This window comes from Onychomys torridus, chromosome 4, assembly GCF_903995425.1.
Source record: "Onychomys torridus chromosome 4, mOncTor1.1, whole genome shotgun sequence".
Lineage (NCBI taxonomy): Eukaryota > Metazoa > Chordata > Mammalia > Rodentia > Cricetidae > Onychomys > Onychomys torridus.
This window is the reverse complement of record NC_050446.1, coordinates 64,288,691-64,309,961: the sequence shown is the minus strand read 5'-3', so window position 1 is coordinate 64,309,961 and position 21,271 is coordinate 64,288,691. Positions and strand designations below refer to the sequence as shown.

Below are 21,271 nucleotides of genomic sequence, written 5' to 3'. Positions count from 1 at the left end.
ATGTTCACAGATAGGCAGGATTAACATAGTAAAAATGGCAATAGCACCAAAAGCAATCTACAGATTCAAAGCAATTCCCAACAAAATACCAACACAATTCTTCACAGACCTGGAAAGAATAATACTCAGCTTCATATGGGGAAAAATATATATAGCCAAAAGAATCCTGTACAATAAAACAACTTCTAGAGGCATCAAAATCCCAAACCTCAAGGTCTACTATTGAGCTACAGTAATAAAAACAGCTTGGTAGTGGACAAATGGAATCTAATTGAAGACCCTGACATTAACCCACACACCTATGAACATATAATTTTGGACAAAGAAGCCAAAACTATACAATGAAAAAAAGAAATCATCTTCAGCAAATGGTGCTGGCATAACTGGATGTCAATGTGTAGAAGGCTTCAAATAGATCCATATCTGTTACCATGCACAAAACTTAAGTCCAAGTGGATCAAAGACCTCAACATAAATCCAGTTACTCTGAACCTGATAGAAGAGAAACTAGGAAGTACTCTTGAATGCATTGGCACTGGAGATCACTTTCTAAATATAACACCAGGAGCACAGACACTGAGAGAAACAATCAATCAATGGGACCTGTTGAAACTGAGAAGCTTTTGTAGAGCAAAGGACACGGTCAACAAGACAAAGAGACAGCCTACAGAATGGGAAAAGGTCTTCACCAACATCTGACAGAGGGCTGATATCCAGAATATATAAAGAACTCAAGAAATTAGACATCAAAATACCCAACAGTCCAATTAAGAAATAGGCTATAGAACTAAACAGAATTCTCAATAGAGGAAGCTCAAATGGCTGAAAGACATTTAAGGAATTGCTCAACATCCCTAATTATCAGGGAAATGCAAATCAAAACAACTCTGAGATACCGCCTTACACCTGTCAGAGCGGCTAAGATCAAAAACACAGAAGACAGCTTATGATGGAGAGGATGTAGAGCAAGGGGAACTCTCCTCCACTGCTGGTGGGAATGCAAGCTTGTACAGCCACTTTGGAAATCAATATGGCAATTCCTTAGAAAATTGGGATTCCATCTCCCCCAAGACCCAGCTGTAGCACTCTTGGGCATATACCCAGGGAATGCTCAATCATACCACAAGGGCATTTGCTCAGCTATGTTCATATCAGCAATGTTTGTAATAGCCAGAACCTGGAAACAACCTAGATGCCCTTCAACTGAAGAATGGATAATGAAAATATGATACATATACACTAGGGAGTACTACTCAGCAGAGGAAAAACAATGACATCATGAGGTTTGCAGGCAAATGGATGGATCTAGACAAAAATCATCCTGAGTGAGGTAACCCAGACTCAGAAAGACAAACATGGTATGTACTCACTCACATGAGGATACTAGATGTAAAACAAAGATGGCTAGACTGCTACACAACTCCAGGGAGTCTACCAAGAAAACTGGACTCTAGGAAAGACACAGGGATCACCTGTTGACAGAGAAATGGATGAGATCTACATGAACAACCTGGATGATAGTGGGAGTAATGAAGGGCAAGGTTTGAGGGAAAGAAAGCTTATGGGAGCAGGAGATCCCAGCTGGATCAAGAGCAGAAAGGGAGAACAAGGAATAACAGACCATGATAAATGAAGTCCCCATGAGAACAGGAAGAAGCAAAGTGCTGGAGAGGTCCCCAGAAGTCCACAATGATACATCCACTGTAGACTACTGGCAATGGTAGGGAGAAAGGCTGATCTGACGTAGTCTGGTTATCAGATGGCCAAACACCCTAAGTGTAGTGAGAAACTCTCATCCAATAACTGATGGAAGTGGATGCAGAGATCTTCGGCCAGGCCCCAGGTGGAGCTCCAGGATTCTAATTGTCAAGAAAGGGGAAACACTGTAAGAGTGTGAATTGTTGAACCCAAGGTTGGAAAAAGCACAGGGACAAATAACAAATGAATGAATGGAAACACATGAATTATGAGCCAAAGGCTGTGGAGCCCCCACCTGGATCAGTCCCTCTGGATAAGTGAGACAATTGAATGGCTTGAACTGTTTTGGTTGCACCCAGGCAGTGGAACTGGGACCTGTCCTTAGTGCATGAGCTGGCTGTTTGGAACCTTGGGCTTACACAGGGACATTTTGCTCATCCTGGAAGAAGGGGACTGTACTTGCTTGTAATGAATCCACCAGGTTGAATTGAATCCCCAGTGGAGTCTTGGTGCTGGAGAAGATGGAATGGAGGGGAGGGGCTGGAGGAAAGGTGGAAGTGGGAGAGGGATGGGAAGGATATAGGACACAATGGCTGATGTGTGAAATTAAAACACAAATATACTAAAGAAAAAAAGAAAAAAACTCATAAAAAAACAAAAAAATTGCATTGCTATAGATTTGATTTTATTACAAATTTAAAGTTAATTTTGTTATACTGTGTTTATATTTCTACTTAGTTTAAAGTATTATGTTTGTGTGGCTTATTTAAATAGCAATGGATAATTAAGAAATGCAGATTAATAATTAGTCTTCTATAATAGTCAAACTTATAATCATGTTAAATTTTCTAGGTATACATAGATATAATTCAGTTAGATAGATAATCTTCAAATACTTCAAAGATGCACAGAATATGACATTTAAAATGTTTTAAAAACTTAGACTTTTCTGGAAAAAGAGACATGTTTGCTTCTGGCAGCACCAAACTACTTCAGAGAAGATAATGGGCATTGAAGAAACTTATTGTGGAGTTTGCTTTCTTTGTGGCAAAAGTTAGCCCCTGGGCATAAAAGTGTCCTTATATCCACTGCTTGACAGTATGTTGTATGAAGTGGATATGCAGGACACATAGGAAGGCGACCACTGAACTTTGCAATGTGATGGTCCTTCAGGTTCCTGCTTTTCATAAGAAACTGCCAGACATCCTACAGGACACAGAGAGAAGTGTGACTAAGAGACTCTAGGCCTGTAGGCTGATGAATGGATGCCCCAACATTGCAGAGGAATGTTGGATGACTGTCCAGGTAGCAAGCTGTCTCGGTCATTCTAGATTTTGGAATTTTCTTATAATGTTCTTCCTGTTTACTTTGGTGAAATTATATTCTTCTGGACTCTTTGATGTAGTTAAAGACTAGATAATTATAATTATGGTTTTCCTTGGTTATGATAAGAGGTGAGATATATATATATATATGAAAACTTAGACTTACAAATAAAGGATAGATAGAATATCTTCTTTAATTTTTCCAAATACAAATAGACTAGCTATTATAACTATGATTCTTGCTTGGGCAACTGTTTTGTTATATGTAATATTACTTTGTTAAATTTAAAACATTTTTTGAATAGAAAGAAAAGGGAATATGATGAGTGATGTCGTTCTTTATGCTGTGAATGTGTATTGCTCTGATTGACTGGTAAATAAAGCTCTTTGTCCAATGGTGAGGCAGAATAAGGTTAGGCAGGATATTCCAACTAGAGAGAACAGGGAGACACTGCTAGCTGTAGCCAGAAGAAGCAAGATGCAAATTACCAGTAAGCCACAATTCATGTGGCAAAGAATAGATTCATAGAAATGGGTTAATTTAAGATGAAAGAGCTAGCTAGTGAGAAGCCTGAGCCATTAGGCCTTACAGTTCATAATTAATATGAGCCTCTGTACATTCATTTGGGTCTGAGCAGCTGTAGGACTGCAAGGTCATGGGAACTGGGTGGAACAAGGACAACTTGGACTACATTTAACTCATTTTTAATAAAATTCTATGTAAAACTTTTATGATGGCTAATATATGTATTTATATATATATATATATATATATATATATATATGTATATATATATATATATAAAGATATGTCAGATGGGATGACAATGCTCTCCTAAAACTATAGACTTTCTTATAATAACCCAAGTATCAGGAATGGAAAACCTCCATTTGAGCTTCGGGTCAGGGCCCCAGAAATCTGACAATATATTCTTGATGTCTTTCAGAAAAAGAAGATAAAACTCAATTTCTAAAGACATCACATTCTTTGGACACAGGATTTGAAGAACTGATCTATATCTGTGCTGGTAACCTCCTCACTCAGGTATAACTCTTATAGTTTCAGGAGAAGCCATGCATTCTACTAACTGTGAATAGCAATAAATACTCCTAATCTTCTTTAATATCTACAAACCACAAAAATTATCAGCATGACAGAATAATACAAAATCTGCAGTAGTGGCACTTGTATCCAGGGGGAATGAACCATCACCTAGTTGGACTTAAAGCCTATACAATAAGAATTCATGTACACTGTAAACTTAGCCAACCATCCATGGACCATGAGGCTATGGAATATAGATGAGTGCCTACTACTACCCATCTACTAACTCAGTAAAATTTCTCCCTGAATTCTAAAATACTTGTCATTATATCCACAGAAAGTGTATCTCACACTCCCCATCAAGGAAGTTTATTCTGGAACAGACAGAGACCATTACAGAAAGCAAAACTGGTGAAATTTTCGATACCAGCAGTTCTTAGAGTCCCTGCCCCCAGCTAATCTATTTACAGCACATCCCAACAGTTAAATCTCAGGGAACATCACAAACATGGTGTGCAAAGATAGAAAGAGCCAGAGGTCTAGGACAGTGTGAGAAAGTTTCTTCTTAAAACAAACAAACAAGAACATAAAATGGGGAGGGAGGCAAGCGACTGGATCTGGGATGAACTCGAGGGAAATGTGGATACAGTCAAGATACATTGTATGAAATTCTTTAATAAGTATATATATATATATATATATATATATATATATATATTGCATATATATATATATATATATATAATATTATTTTTAAACGAAGCTTATTTCATTGACAGAATATAGTCTTAATGATACAAGTAATGTATAAGAAAGCTTATGTGAGATAATACCCATTTTATTGATGAAGGGACCATGGAGAAATATAATTCAAGAGAGCAGATGAGATATCTGCCCACTTATCTTCCCATAAGAACATGACAATAGATCTTACATGCATTTACTCCTAGAGCCATTCATGGAAAACAGACAGCTCAGAAATTTACCTTCTTTTTGGAAACACTTGCTGACCCCAGACTTTCTGTAGGGCATTCTTCATCTCTGTGTTTCCCAGGGTATAGATCAGAGGGTTGAACATGGAAGCTATTATGGTGTAGAAAAGAGCAAACACTTTATCTTCTGGGAAGGTGGTAGCTGGTCTGATGTAAATGAATAGAGCAGGTACAAAAAACAGGATTACAACAGTTAAGTGGGAACTGCAAGTAGACAGAGCTTTCCTTCTGCTCTCCACAGAGTATGCCCTTATGGTATATAATATGAAAAAATAAGACAGTATCAAAACAACAAAAGTCACTAAAGCAATTAAGCCAGAGTTAGCAATGACTAAGAAACCTATTATGTATGTGTTGGAACAGGCCAGTTTCAACAAAGGGTACACATCACAGAAATAGTGATCTATCTCATTTGGGCCACAAAATGGTAAGAAGACAGTGAGAAGAAGCTGACTGGCTGAGTGCACAAATCCCCCAGAGCAACAAGCCATGATGATCATGTTACACCTATGCCTGCTCATGATTATGGTGTAATGCAGTGGCTTGCAAATGGCCACATACCGGTCATAGGCCATCCCTGTGAGAATAAAGATTTCAATTCCTCCAAATAAATGAGTTGTAAAGAGCTGTATCATGCAATTATTATAGGAAATTATTTTCCTTTCTGCCAGTAAGTCAGTCATTAATTTTGGGGTCACTGTGGATGTGTAGCAGAGGTCAGAAAGTGAGAGGTAGTTGAGAAAGAAGTACATGGGTTGGTCAATGAGCTGAGAGCATGTGATATTAACCATTATGAGTGCATTGCATATCCAAATAGCAAGGTAGCAAAATAAAAAGAATACAAAGCAGAGAACTTTAAGTGTTCTTATTTTGGGAAAGCCCCAATAGAATAAAAACTGTGATGTTACTGCTTCTATCCATGGTTCGGTGTAGACAGAAAAGGTAAGTCACCTGAAATGACATAATTGAGGAGTTTATGTTCAGAAGTGTCCATCTAACAATTTCTTGGCCATATTATTTTTTCCATGTTTACTTTATTAAAATTTTTTATTCATTTTAGATACCAACCACAGATCTCTCTCTCTTCCCTCTTCATGCTCCCTCCCAGCCTTCTCTCCAACCCACCACCCACCCTCTCCCCTGAAAACATAAAGCCTCCCATGGGGAGTCAGCAAAGCCCGGTACATTCAGCTGAGGCAGGTCCAAACCCCTTATCTTGCATCAAGGCTGTGAAAAAGTGTTCCACCATAAGTAATGAGCTCCAAAAAGCCAGCTCATGCACTTGGAATAGATCCAGATCTTACTGCCCGGGGCCCCTTTTCTGCTATGCTAACTTGGCTCAATCTACTTCAGCTAAACAAATCAGATGATAAAGATCTTGTATTCCATTGCAATAGTTTTCAGGGTTCTGTGAAAATGGTTTCAAATAAATCTTAAATCAAATTGAGATCTGTGTTCTATGATTATCCAGTGTAATCCTTTGTCCAAATCCATATACTCTCTAGACAGTGAAAATCACAAATAACTGTGGTTAACAGAGAAAGATGTCTCAATATAAGCTGTGTTCTTTTTATTCTTCTATAATGTACCTTTGCATTACAACAACTTCATGTGATTCTCAATAGAATATAAAATATAACCAGCTCTGTTAATAGGCTTATAGAATTCACAGAATAATAGATTGAATTTATTTGGAAACTTCACAGATTTTACATAGATATTATTATTTAAGTATTAGGAAGAACAACTTGGTACCCTTAACTCTGAAAAATATAATAGCATTTGAGATGTTAACATGTTTTGAGCCTAGTGTCTTGAATTCAGATTCACAACTGTCTTCCTTCACAAAGGGTGAGTTTAATTTTAACCCATAGAATTTATCATTATTGTGATTCACACTATCAGTCATTAAAAATCATAAAAACTTGAAAGATTTGGCTACATGAACTATGGAAACTGTAGTAGATAGTTCCCAGACTTAGGACTAGGCTGTTTGAATCACGGACAAGACTGACTCATACACAGTTTGTACATTTCATTTTTAATACTCTAAATGAAACATTTTAAAATTAATTCTTTCCAAACAGTCTCAAAATGTTACCTCTTATCTGCATTTTCAGCTACAATTTCACATTCAGATTTTCAATGAAATGTTATTTAAATTCCTCCTACTGTTTGACATACTATCAATTAATACTGACATTCACATTTAAAAACAGTTGCTTCTTTACTGAAAATAAAGTATTACATGGTTTGTCCTCCCAAGCTTCTCCCAAATTATTGTCACCTCTCCACCCATACAACCCTATTCCTTTTTTCTCTTTTTAGAGAACAAACAGGAAACAGGCAAAACAAACAAACAAACAAAAACAAACAAACAAAAAACCTAAAAGAAACCAGATTTTAAAAATGAAGAAAAAAAGAAGAAATGCAACCTCCACACACATACATGTAGTGGGTAGCCATTCCAGCATTGGCTTGGAAGTTCCAACCGCCATTGAGGCTTCTGTAATGGTCATGCCTATAAGGCGGGGCTGAGGGAGGACTCTGAAGATCCTGGATCAAGAGGAGAGGCTTCTCTTGGTTCCAGGACCCTGGAGCTGGAAGTAGACCAAGCAGAGTTCTCCAGAGAACACCACCTGACTGTGCCATACCTTTCCCAGACCGTGCAACCAATCCCTTCATTGTAAGTTACCCTACAAAATAAACCTCCCTTTTAACTACATGGAGTGGCCTTAATAATTTCACCAATACATATGTGGGTGCCCTTGTTTTGGGGCATAAATGTTCAGAATTGAGACTTCATCTTGGTGGATCTTTCCTGCGATGAATATGTAATGTCCTTCATCATCTCTTTTGATTGATTTTGGTTTGATGTCTATTTTAGTGGATATTAAGATGGCTACACCAGTTATTTTCTTAAGACCATTTGAATGGAAAGTCTTTTCCCAGCCTTTTATTCTTAGGAGGTGTCTGTCTTTGAATTTGCGGTGTGTTTCTTGTATGCAGCAGAAAGATGGGTCCTGTTTTCATATCCATTTTGTTAGTCTGTGTCTTTTTATAGGTGAATTAAGTCCATTGATATTAAGGGATATTAATGACCAGTGATTGTTCATTCCTGTTATTGTTTTTATTTTTTGGTGGTAGTGTGTGTGTACTTCTCTTCTTTGGGGTTTACGCTGTAGTGCTATCTACTGCCTGTGTTTTCAACTGGATGTCAATGTGTAGAAGGCTTCAAATAGATCCATATCTGTCACCATGCACAAAACTTAAGTCCAAGTAGATCAAAGACCTCAACATAAATCCAGTTACTCTGAACCTGATAGAAGAGAAACTAGGAAGTACTCTTGAATGCATTGGCACTGGAGATCACTTTCTAAATATAACACCAGGAGCACAGACACTGAGAGAAACAATCAATCAATGGGACCTGTTGAAACTGAGAAGCTTTTGTAGAGCAAAGGACACGGTCAACAAGACAAAGAGACAGCCTACAGAATGGGAAAAGGTCTTCACCAACATCTGACAGAGGGCTGATATCCAGAATATATAAAGAACTCAAGAAATTAGACATCAAAATGCCCAATAGTCCAATTAAGAAATAGGCTATAGAACTAAACAGAATTCTCAACAGAGGAAGCTCAAATGGCTGAAAGACATTTAAGGAATTGCTCAACATCCCTAATTATCAGGGAAATACAAATCAAAACAACTCTGAGATACTGCCTTACACCTGTCAGAGAGGCTAAGATCAAAAACACAGAAGACAGCTTATGCTGGAGAGGATGTAGAGCAAGAGGAACTCTCCTCCACTGCTAGTGGGAATGCAAGCTGGTACAGCCACTTTGGAAATCAATATGGTGCTTCCTTAGAAAGTTGGAGATCCATCTCCCCCAAGACGCACCTGTAGCATTCTTGGGCATATACCCAAGGAATGCTCAATCATACCACAAGGGCATTTGCTCAGCTATGTTCATATCAGCAATGCTTGTAATAGCCAGAACCTGGAAACAACCTAGATGCCCTTCAACTGAAGAATGGATGAAGAAAATATGGTACATATACACAATGGAGTACTACTCAGCAGAGAAAAACAATGACATCATGAGGTTTGCAGGCAAATGGATGGATCTAGACAAAAATCATCCTGAGTGAGGTAACCCAGACTCAGAAAGACAAACATGGTATGTACTCACTCACATGAGGATACTAGATGTAAAACAAAGATGGCTAGACTGCTACACAACTCCAGGGAGTCTACCAAGAAAACGGGACTCTAGGAAAGACACAGGGATCACCTGTTGACAGAGAAATGGATGAGATCTACATGAACAACCTGGATGATAGTGGGAGTAATGAAGGGCAAAGTTTGAGGGAAAGAAAGCTTATGGGAGCAGGAGATCCCAGCTGGATCAAGAACAGAAAGGGAGAACAAGAAATAACAGACCATGATAAATGAAGACCACATGAGAACAGAAATACGCAGAGTGCTGGAGAGGTCCCCAGAAATCCACAATGATACACCCTCTGTAGACTACTGGCAATGGTTGAGAGAAAGCCTGATCTGACCTAGTCTGGTGATCAGATGGCCAAACACCCTAACAGTCATGCTGGAACTCTCATCCAATTAGTGATGGAAGTGGATGCAGAGATCCTCAGCCAGGCCCCAGGTGGAGCTCCAGGAGTCCAATTGTCGAGAAAGAGGAGGGACTGTAAGAGTGTGAATTGTTGAGATCAAGATTGGAAAAAGCACAGGGACAAATGGCCAAAACGAATGGAAGCACATGAATTATGAACCAAAGGCTGTGGAGCCCCACCTGGATCAGGCCCTCTGGATAAGTGAGACAATTGAATAGCTTGAACTGTTTGGGAGGCATCCAGGCTGTGGGACCAGGACCTGTCCTTAGTGCATGAGCTGGCTGTTTGGAACCTTGGGCTTACATAGGGACACTTTGCTCAGCATGGAAGGAGGGGACAGGACCTGCCTGTACTGAATCCATCAGGTTTAAATGAATCCCCACAGGAGTCTTGGCCCTGGAGGAGTTTTGAATGGAGGGGAGAGGCTGGGGAGAAGTTGGGGGGGGGGGCGGGAGGCAGGAGGACAAGGTAACCCATGGCTGATGTGTAAAATTAAAACACAAATATAATAATAATAAAAAAAATTTAAAAAGATAAAATATATAAATGAGCCTTTCAGGATATTCATCATCTGATCAACAGTAGAAAAAAGATAAGAGGGAAAATAGAAAGGAAGGATCCTTTCAAATAATTAATAATTTAAGCAAGGGTCCTAGTACTGACTAACCTGTTTCATATTTCAATGCAAACTAATGTACACAATGGTATAAATACACGCACACGCACATACATGCACACACACACACACACACACACACACACACACACTCAAATACACATATATATGCATACACACCCCAAATTTATCACTGGGTAATTCAAAACACTGATGAAAATGATCATAGAAAAATAGATAGGAGAAAATATTGAATAAATTCAGATATAATCATATATATTATACATACATAATTTATGACATGGGAAACAACGCATTTCTCATCAGCAGAGCTAGAACCTAGAATACAAGAAACCAATTTTTGAACATTCTAAATGATAAGCACTTTTAATTGAGACTGCTGGAGCAAACAAAACTGCCGATCAACTATACATGTAAAATAAAAATGTTTTCTGATATGCAAAAAAGTATAAGAGCATCATATTTCTTGAGGTTTGTGTTTTAAGCACCTGTTAAAGAATGTGCCGATATGATACAAAGCTATGAACAGCAATAAAGGAAAATAAAGACATCATTATGGCTGCAACAGACTGCAACTTGAAGTCCATGGGTCAGAAATTCTAATGTGTGTGTGTGTGTGTGTGTGTGTGTTTGTGTGTGTGTGTGAAATATAAAAAAATAATAATTTCACCAATACATACATAACACAAAAACACAAAATTGAGATGTGATTTATAAGCATTAGATCAGTAAAACAAGAATGCCAAGAAATTAATATAAGGCAAAAGTCTACAAAAATAAAATTGTGTACTTGCTTTTTATGAAACTGAATTCTGAAATGAAGACTATCATTTCCACAGTGAAATTTCAAGAAGCAGAATTATACTAAAGGTATAAGTTTTTCTAGAAGTAAGTTCTAATCTTTTTCCAAAGCAGATAATAGTAATATTTTGCCATAATACAAAATATTTGTGTTTTAATTATTCTTAAATTAGGTTACTAATATAAATTTTCACAAGCAAAATATTATATATATATATATATATATCCAAACTATACTTTTGTACATCTGTAAATCACATAAAGATTTCACACACATACACACACATATATATGTATTTGTATATATATGTTACATATATTATTAAAGCTTTTAAAAGTCTCAGGAACAGTCAAACAGCTGCTTTACATTCATTTGTTAGGAACTTATGAGAATATATTGCTAGAATCTTTAGTTTTCTTGACTCAGAAAAATATAGTTGATGTTTAACTTTCTCCCTGGAATTTGGTTTCTTATCTAAAATTTTTATTTATTATTAGTTTGAGATTACAATATAATTACAATACTTTCTCCTTTCTTTCCTCTCTCCAAACCCTTTTATATGCCCCTCTTTGTTATCCTTCAAAATCCTGGCCTCTTTTATCAATCTCTTCATGAACATAGAAATATCGAGTTTAATTCCCACTGTATTAGTGTTTCCAAGTGTTAGTGGTAAGTATTTAATTATCCTTTACAGTTTAGATAACTCCTTAGTTACACATGGTAAATCAAGAGCTGACTTCATATATGATCCTTGTGAATTTAAACTTAAGAATAAATTATTTGCTTTGAAAAAGTCACTTTAAAGTTGAAATAAAGGTATACATCTTACTTCATTTCTAGAGATTTGTTCTGAGTTTCAACTTTCATAATAGGTCAAAATAGACTCATTAAAACGTTTTTAGAATGCATTTGCATTGCAATAGTATTGATGTGCCACTTTGAAGGCAAATAAAAATAGCTATAACTTTATCCAGGACGATACTTATGCATGGTAATATAACCAGCATATAGCCAAGCACATCTTGAAAAGAGTTTTCTGACCCCAGATCCTGAATTCATCACCACGTCTTTATATGTCCTGTCCAAAGTCAAGAAAAAGTAGAGATGTATTCATTTTGCATTGCCAAACTTTGAATTTTGTACATTTGTTTGAATAAGTCAAGAAACAGATACATTTTGATATTTGCTTCAAAGCCAATTATTTTAAATAGAAAACCTTCAATTAGAAAATGAGACTATGACAGACAGAGTTACCCATGGGCTCCATGCTGTGAGGCAGCCAGTACCTTCAACATATCTTTTGGACTTCCACAAAACAACCGAGAGCTAAGTACAACTTTTTTTCTTTATAGAGGATGTGGCCCTTTCTGTTACTGTACCTGACCTTGTGGAGGACCTTTTGGGACTGGTTAAAAGGGAGAGGACAGGAGTGTTTGGAGCAGCAGGCTACTGTCAGCACTGCAGACAGTCTGGGTGAGGGCTCAGAGAACCAGAACGCTGCTGGGAATGTGGACCGCGAAGGCCAGGCAAAAGCGGTTTCTGATGGTGATGAAGATTCTCTTGGGAACTGGAGTAAAGGCCACCCATGTTACCTTGTGGCCAAGAGTCTGGCTTCCTTGTGTCCCTGTCCAGAGGCATCCTGGAAGGCTGAACTTCCCAGTGACCAACTGGTGTGTCTGGCAACGGAGCTCTCAAAACAGATAAGCATCCAGGCTGTAGCATGGCTCCTCCTAATGGCTTATAGTCAAATGAGAGAGCACAGGGATACTTTGAAGACAGAGCTTCTTAAAAGGGAAACAGAGCAGCCCTAGGCAGAGGAAGAACCACCAGGGTCTAAAGAGGAAAGGCTGGCCGAAACAGGCCCTGGTCAAGAAGAGTACAGTGAACAGATGGATGTTGCTGGTGCTGAATCCTGGCAATAAAAGGGATGGCTGGAGGGGATTCCAGAAAGAAGCCCCAATGCAGACTGGGGGATCTGGCTTGCTGGCAAAGAGATCCTCGGCCTCAGTCATGATTCCCAGGGCCCCGGATGCAGCACCTGTAAACCTCAGACTATGGCAGCGTTCCTATATGAGAGATTTTGCAGGCTGGAAGAACTTAGTTATGAAGTCTCAGCGGCCCTCACCACAGCTGAAGAGGAAACCATGGGAGGCCAGGAAGGCTGCCTTCAGGTGGGAGCCATTGAGGAAACGATCCGATGAGATGATACCTCATGGAGCTGTGGCCGTGAAGCCATACTGGAGATGCTGGGAGAAAAGCAGTGTTACCAGTGTCCTCCAACACCAGCCACAGAAAGCTGCAAGCAGTGTGACACACAGGCCTCTGAAAGCCGCGGACATCAGCTTGCAACCTTCAGTAGCAGCGTTGAGGGTGGAGTCCACCAGAGCATGGAGACTCCCTTCTAAACGCCAGGAAACACCTGGATCTAGCCCAGAGGTAGAGTCACTACAGAGAGGCCACACAGAGGCAAGGCCTAGCAGAAACACCCAGACAGAGCTAAGGCCCATAGCCCCCTCCCTCCAGGGCAATGCCTACCGAGAGTTACAGGGGTAGAGCTGCTGTTGAAACACCTGGAGCTACAGAGCTCCCAACATGAAAAGGCCAGCTTGGGAGAGCTTCGGGAAAGGAGACTCCAGACCGTGAGGACTGAGGCAAAGGCTGAGGCCATCAAAGTCCGGAAGCAGAGAAGGTGACTTGGAGGTTTGGGATTAGACATTTGACCCACTGGCTTTGCTTTGGCCTCACCTGTCCCGTCCTTTAAGGGTAGGAAGGTTTGTTTGTGCTGTGTTGGCTCCACACCTGGACCTCTTAGACTGTAACTTGTTTTGTGCTCCAGGCTCACAGCCTCAAGAGGTTGACAGTTATCTCGGATGAGCCTTGTGAACCAATGCTGCCAGGAGTTAAGACAATTTGGGACAATTGGATGGATTTTTTGTGTATGAGAAGTCAGAGCCAGGAGTGGAATGCTGTGGTTTGTTCCCTGAACTCTCGAAGGCCATTCTTCCTCTAAATCTTGCACTAATGGCAGTAAGACAGTAGAAACTTAATCAGACTGTAGTGTCTAGAAATGGACTTTGGGAAGGGATTAAAATCATCAGAGTGGAGCCCTAAGGACAGAGACCCATGACATTGTTGGGGAGGGAGAAGAGTTTATGTGCAAATACACAAGGCTTCCCATTAAGGAGGAACATTGCCAGCCCCAGTGACATCCTCTTTGTACTCCTAGCTCCTCAATCTGTGAACTACATAAATTTCTCTTTACAGAGTGGCTAGCTTCAAAAAAAAAAAAAAAAAAAGAAAAGAAAAGAAAATGAGATTATAAGCTAATTTGAAGTCTGTTCACAAATCATTAACTGAATCAGTTTGTAATCCATTAAGAGCCCTGGAAGGTTGCAAGTGCATAGTTCTTACAAAGTTTTAGGTAGCGGTGTCTTTTACCTTCCAAGAATGATTAGTGATATTATATTCTCAGATACTGGTGATGTGAGAAAAATAAGGAATGAGAGAAGAAATTTGAGATCAAATCCTAATAATGTCACTTTTAAGATTCACTACTTAACATTCTTAGTCCATAAAAGTAAGGCTCTATAATGAACGGTTTTTAAGTATTCTTCCTACACGTTATTAGCACAATACTACAAGTTCAAGAATAATAGAAGGTAATGAAGTGGTTTACTCACTTATGTCTTATTCTTATTTTAAATATGTTATTTTGGTTTATAATCATGTCTATCCCCTTGTCAGGAAATTAGACATGTAACTGTTTATTATTCCTGGCAATTTCTGACTTAAAGACTGAAGCACAAATAGCAATACTGATATTTTACCAAGATTATATATGAGAAAAAACAAATTTAATAACTATGAGTCAACTACCAACCCACCAAATTCAAATTATAGGATCTGTTCACTCTAAATTTGAGCCACCAATATATTGTTTTTGAAACAAGATCTATTATAACATCTAAAGAACCAACTTACTTCTAAGCTCTTCAAACTCTACTGTTGAGCAAAATTTTGAGGCAAACATTATTTCTTAATGGTAAATTTTAATTTACTCTGAAAACATATTTACTTAAAATTTATCATTCACATATGCTCAAATCACCAACTCAAGAGTTAACAGCATCCTTTGAGATCCAAAATGTCAGAGCAAATTCTGCAACAGAATTAGAAATGTTTTGTAAAAAGAGTGTTTCTCACTCATGACAAAATTTTAATGACTGATAAGCAATTTGCTGATTTTGCAGTTTGAGTTTCTTTTTCCTTCTTTGTGATATGGGAAGGAAACTATAGTTACCCTCATGCTGAAAACTGGCATCAAGCAATTCACACCGAGCCTTTTTATTACGTTCTCTGGGAAGGCGCTATGCGTTCAAGTATGTTTGATGTATTTATTTTTACAATTCTAGAAGTGGAGTCCAGGGCATTGCTTGTGACAGGTATGTACTCTGATACATAAGGATGCCTTGGAACCTTCTGTGTGCCAATACAATTCTTGTCAAGTATGAAAAAGAATAGATAGTGAATGTTGGAAATAATAGGCTGATTAGACCCTGTGTGACTCATTTTTATTTTATTTTATTATTTATTTATTTATTTATTTATCTATCTATTTATTTATTTAGTTAGTTTTTTGAGACAAGGTTTCTCTGTGTAGCTTTGTGTCTTTCCTGGAACTCACTTGGTAGCCCAGGCTGGCCTCAAACTCAAAGAGATCTGCCTGCCTCTGCCTTCTGAGGGTTGGGATTAAAGGTGTGCACCACCACTGCCCAGCTATGACTCATTTTTAGATGGATTTTACTATAATTATCTAAAACAGATACACACAAGATGCCTAACTCTACAAACAGTCATAGATGTTTTGTTTACAAATGTAGTGTATCATCCACAATCTACTCTAATGTTATTTTACTTGAAACATACTTGCATGTAATATCCATTACTTATATCTTAGACATAAATATCATTCTCTCATATCATGGCATTAAGATGTATAGGAAAAATGTATTATTCCAGTCCAAGTGTGTGTGAGAGAGAGGTGGATAAAGAAAGATTTAATACACCCCAAGCACTAGAAATGTGTGCACCAAACTAGATACACAACAAGGGGGCTAAAGGCCTGACCTAGACGTGCTCCCAATGGCCAGAGAGAACAATAAAAAAAAATTGTAGTATTTAATTAAAATCTAGAGAATAAATATATAGTTTATACTAATAAAAAATAAATGGAAAGACAAATAGAAGCTTTTAAAATTTTATTCTAAAATTATACATGAAATTTAAAAAATTCTTAAATAATGGATGTTTACATTTAGAAGAATGAAGATAAATCCATAATGATCACCCTGTGCAAAGCTCAGTTCCAAATGGATCAATGACCTAACATGAAAGAAGATATACTGAACCTGATAGAACAGGAAGTGAGGAATAGCCTTCAACTCTTTGGAACAGAAAAATACTTCTGAATACAACATTGCTATCACAGATCAACCATTAAAAGTGGGACCTCATGAAACAGAAAAGCTTCTGCATGGAAAAGGACAATGTCATTTGGACAAAGTGGCAGGCTACAGATTCAGAAATGTTTTGTTTTTGTTTTGTTTTGTATTTTTTCAACTTCATATATCTCCCATGGCTAGTATTCAAAATATATAAAAAACTAAAAACTGGGCATCAAGAAAACAACCCAATTAAAAACTGGCATACATACCATTTTGTCCTTCTGAGTCTGGGTTACCTCACTCAGGATAATATTTTCCAGTTTCATTCATTTGCCTGCAGATTGCATGATGTAATTGCTTTTCTCTTCTGAGTAGTATTCCACTGTGTATATGCACCACATTTTCTTGATCCATTCTTCAGTTCAGGGGCATCTAGGTTGTTTCCAGGTTCATGGTATGTACCCACACATAACTATATACTAGATATAAAGCAAAGGGTGATCAGGCAACAACCCACAACACCAGAGAAGGTAACTAACAGGGAAGATCCAAAGAAGCACACATGAACCGCCCTGGGAAAGGGAAATAGATGAGACCTCCATGAATAAACTACGGATGAGGGTTGGTCAGTGGAGTGTAGGAATAGGGGAAGAGAGCATAAAAGAATAGAATGGTTGAACTGGAACAGGGAGGGAGGGGTAATGTAATGCAAGAGGTGCCATGATAGAGACATCATGGGGATAGAGAAAAACCCATTGCTAGGGAAGTTTCCAGGAATCCCCAAGGATGACTCCAGTCTGGGCTACTAGCAATAGTGGAGAGGTTACCTGAACTGAACTGGCTTGCCCCAGATATCAGACTGGTGATTAACACAACTGTTATCACAGAACTTTTCTTCAATGACTGATGGAAGCAGATGCAGTGATCCACAGCCAATTACTAGACAGAGCTCCAGGAGTCTAGTCAAAGAGAGAGAAGAGGGAATCTATGAGCAAGTACATCAGGATCATGATGAGGAAACAATGCAGGGATGACCAAACCAAATAAGAGGGAACTCATGGACATTGGATCAATGGCTGTGGATCCTACATGGGACTGGACTAGGCCCTTTGCATGGTGAGACAGTTGTGTAGCTTGACCGATTTGGAGCCCCCCTGGCTGTAGGATCAGAATTCATCTCTGGTGCATGAGTGGGTTTTGTGGAGCCCATTACCTATGAGGAGCCACCCCATGCAGCCTTGAGGCAGGGGGAAGAGCTTGGATTTGCCTCTACAAAATGTGCCTCCCCATGGGAGGCCTTGCCTTATTATGGGAGGGAGTGGGGAATGGGTTGGGAGGGGGAGGCTGGGGAGGTGGCAGGAGGAAAGAGAGGAATCTTTGATTGGTGGGTAAAATGAATGAAAACATTTTCTTAATAAAAATAAATAGAAACTGGCATTCAGATCTAAATAAAGAATTCTCAAAAGAAGAAACTCAAACGTTAAGAAGCACTTAAAAATTGAGTATTTTTCTTTCCTGGTCTGTGAAGAATTGTGTTGGGATTTTGATGGGGATTGCATTGAATCTGTAGATTCCTTTTGGTAAGATTGCCATTTTCACTGTGTTAATCCTACCTCTCCATGAGCATGGGAGATCTTTCCATTTTCTTATATCTTCTTTAATTTCTTTCCTCAGAAACTCAAAGTTCTTATCATACAGGTCCTTTACTTGCTTGGTTAGAGTTACCCCCAGGTATTTTATATTGTTTGTGGCTATTGTGAAGGGGGTTGTTTCCCTTATTTCTTTCTCAACCCTTTTATCATTTGTATGTAGGAGGGCTACTGATTTTTATGAGTTAATCTTGTATCCTGCCACATTACTGAAGTAGTTTTTCAGCTTTAGGAGTTCGCTTGTAGAATTTTTGGGGTCGCTTATGTATACTATCATATCATCTGCAAATAGGGAGGTTCCCAGGAATCTACAAGGATGACTCCAGCATAGACCACTGGCAATAGTTGAGAGGTTGCCTGAGCTGGCCTACTCTGGTAATCAGATGGCTGAATACTCTACTTGTAATCATAGAGCCTTCATCCAGTGACTGACAGAAGTAGATGCAGAGATCTACAGCTCAGTCCCAGGCAGAACTCCAGGAATCCAGCCTATGAGAAAGAAGAGGGATTCTATGAGCAAGGGATATCGAGCCCATGACTCAAAAAAAGTACAGAGACAACTAGACAAACTAGTGGAAATACATGAACTGTGGATCAATAGCTGAGGAGGCCTCATGGTACTGGACTAGGCCCTCTAGATAAGCAAGACAGTTGTTTAGCTTGAACTGTATAGGGGTCTCCCAGACAGTGGGATCAGAACCTGTCCCTAGTGCATGAGCTGACTTTTTGGAACCTAGTGCCTATGGTGAGACACTTTGCCTAGGCTTGGTGCAGGGAGAAGGTATTTGGACCTTCCTCAAATGAATGTACCAGGCTCTGCTGACTCACCATGGGAGACCTTGTGTTGGAGGAGGTAGGAATGGGGTAGTATTTGGGAGGGAGATGGGGTCAGGAGGAGGGAGGACAGGGGAATCTGTGGTTGGTAAGTAAAATGAATAGAAAATCTCTTAATAAAAAATTTATTTTTTAAAAAAGAAAGAAAATAAAAGAAGTACTTAAAAATGTTTAATATCCTTGGTTACCAGGAAAATGCAAATCAAACTACCTCGAGATTTTATTGTATACCAGTCAAGATGGCCAAGATCAGTAAAACAAATGACAGCTCATGCTAGGAAGGATGTCGAGAGATGAGAACACTCATCCATTTGTGGGTGTGACTGAAAACTAACATAGAAACTATGGAAATCAGTGTGGTGATTTCTCAGTAAGCTGGGCACCAAAATACCTCATCATCCAGATAACTTGCTCTTAGATATATAACCCAAGGGACATCATATTCTACTACAGAGGCACTTGTTCAACATGTTCATTGCTGATATATCTGTAATAGCCAGAATATGGACATCTATCAAGAGTTGAATGGTTATGAAAAATACAGTACATTTACACAGTGGAATATTACTTAGCTCTTTAAAATGAAATAATGGAATTCTTAGGTAAATGGATAGAATTATAAAAGGCATCCTGAGTGAGGTAACCTAGACCCTGAAAGACAAACATAGTATGCATTTGCTTGTATGTGGATGTTAGCTATTAAGTCATTGATAAGCAAGCTACAATCAGTATAGCCACAGAGAATATGTAGAGAGTAGGGTACTGGGGAATGGGTACAAATACATCTCCTAGGAAGGAGAAATAGAGATGGGGGAGGATCAAATGGGAAGGGGAATAGTAGATAGGGAAAGGAAGAAAGAAAAAAAAAAACCAAAGGGCCATTTAAGAGGTTGTATGGAAATGTATACAGAATAATCTTCCTAAAATATGTACATATATGAAAGTAATATAATTGAAATCACCAAATAATGAGGATACAGTGTCCCAGCTGGACATCTCTTATCATCATAAGATGAATCTTCCAGGACCATGAGTGGGATAATCAATTTGTTGTCCAAAGGAGTTCCATTGGAAAATCCCCAAAACCCAGGCTATTGCCAAGGCTATTGGTTGCTCTCTACAAACTGAAGGTAAGGTCCAGTTGCTGAAGACAACATCTGCACAACTTGTTGAACATTGAGAATTTGAGCTTGTGGATATCTGAAGCCTTCCACCCTATGGATACTGGAAGGTACTCCACATGCTACCAAAGAAGAAAGATAAACATTAACCCTGCTGCAATGAAGACCTGCCTGGAAGATATGCTTGTGTGATAATGTTACTAGTCTTGTGGGGGTAACCAATCAATATCTGATTTGATTCAAAGCCCATTTCGTGAGAGTCGACCTATATCTGATACTACTTAGATGGCTACAAACCTGAGACTGAATAGGGGAAACCCAATACTACTGTTTTCCAAAGGATCACAACAATAAAATGGCTCCTAACCACATTCTGCTGTACTCATCAGAGAAGCCTCCTCCCATAGGAAACAGATATAGATGAAAACAAATATAGAGATCCACAGCCAGAAAATATGTAGAGAGTGATAAACCTTGGCACACTCAACCCTCAAAGGGATGTTTTATTAAATCTTTCCCCTCTCTCATGGCTCAGGAAACTATACGGAAGAGAAGATAGAAAGAGTATAAGACTCAGAGAGGAGAGAAGACACCAAGGAAACAAGGCATTCTAAACTCCTCTGATGGTCACACATATAAACTCAGAGACTGAGGGAGCGTATATGGTTCTGCACCAGATGGTGTCCTAAAGCTGAAAGAAGTGGACAGAAACATCCGTACCTAACCCTGAAGCTATCTTCAGTTGATAAACGTTTTGAAATGAAAAAGTAGTTTTCTCCAAGGGAGTCTCAGTGGGAAAACAAACCACGCTTAATGGTAGGACCATGTCCAGAAATAGATGGCCAACACAAAGTGAACTCAATGCCATCTTTGAAAGTTCTTTGTCTCATAATGTTATGTCACAGTCTTCCTCCCTCCGTCCCTCTCTCCCTCCTTCCCTCTTTCTTTCTTTCTTTCTTTCTTTCTTTCTTTCTTTCTTTCTTTCTTTCTTTCTTTCTTTCTTCTACTTTCTTAAATGCCTTTTTAACATATTTTATGGCATCTATTTTTGTGTTTTTATTGGATTGCTATGTGTACAGACATGTG

General features: G+C 38.7%; 1 protein-coding gene across 1 annotated transcript; it reads right to left on the bottom strand.

Moving 5' to 3' along the window:
* Nucleotides 1–5,050: 5,050 nt before the first annotated feature.
* On the bottom strand, nt 5,051–5,981 carry LOC118581813 (olfactory receptor 4P4-like). The gene is given in 2 exon segments (XM_036184248.1): nt 5,051–5,920; nt 5,922–5,981. Coding segments are annotated over 2 exon segments (930 nt in total).
* Nucleotides 5,982–21,271: the final 15,290 nt, after the last annotated feature.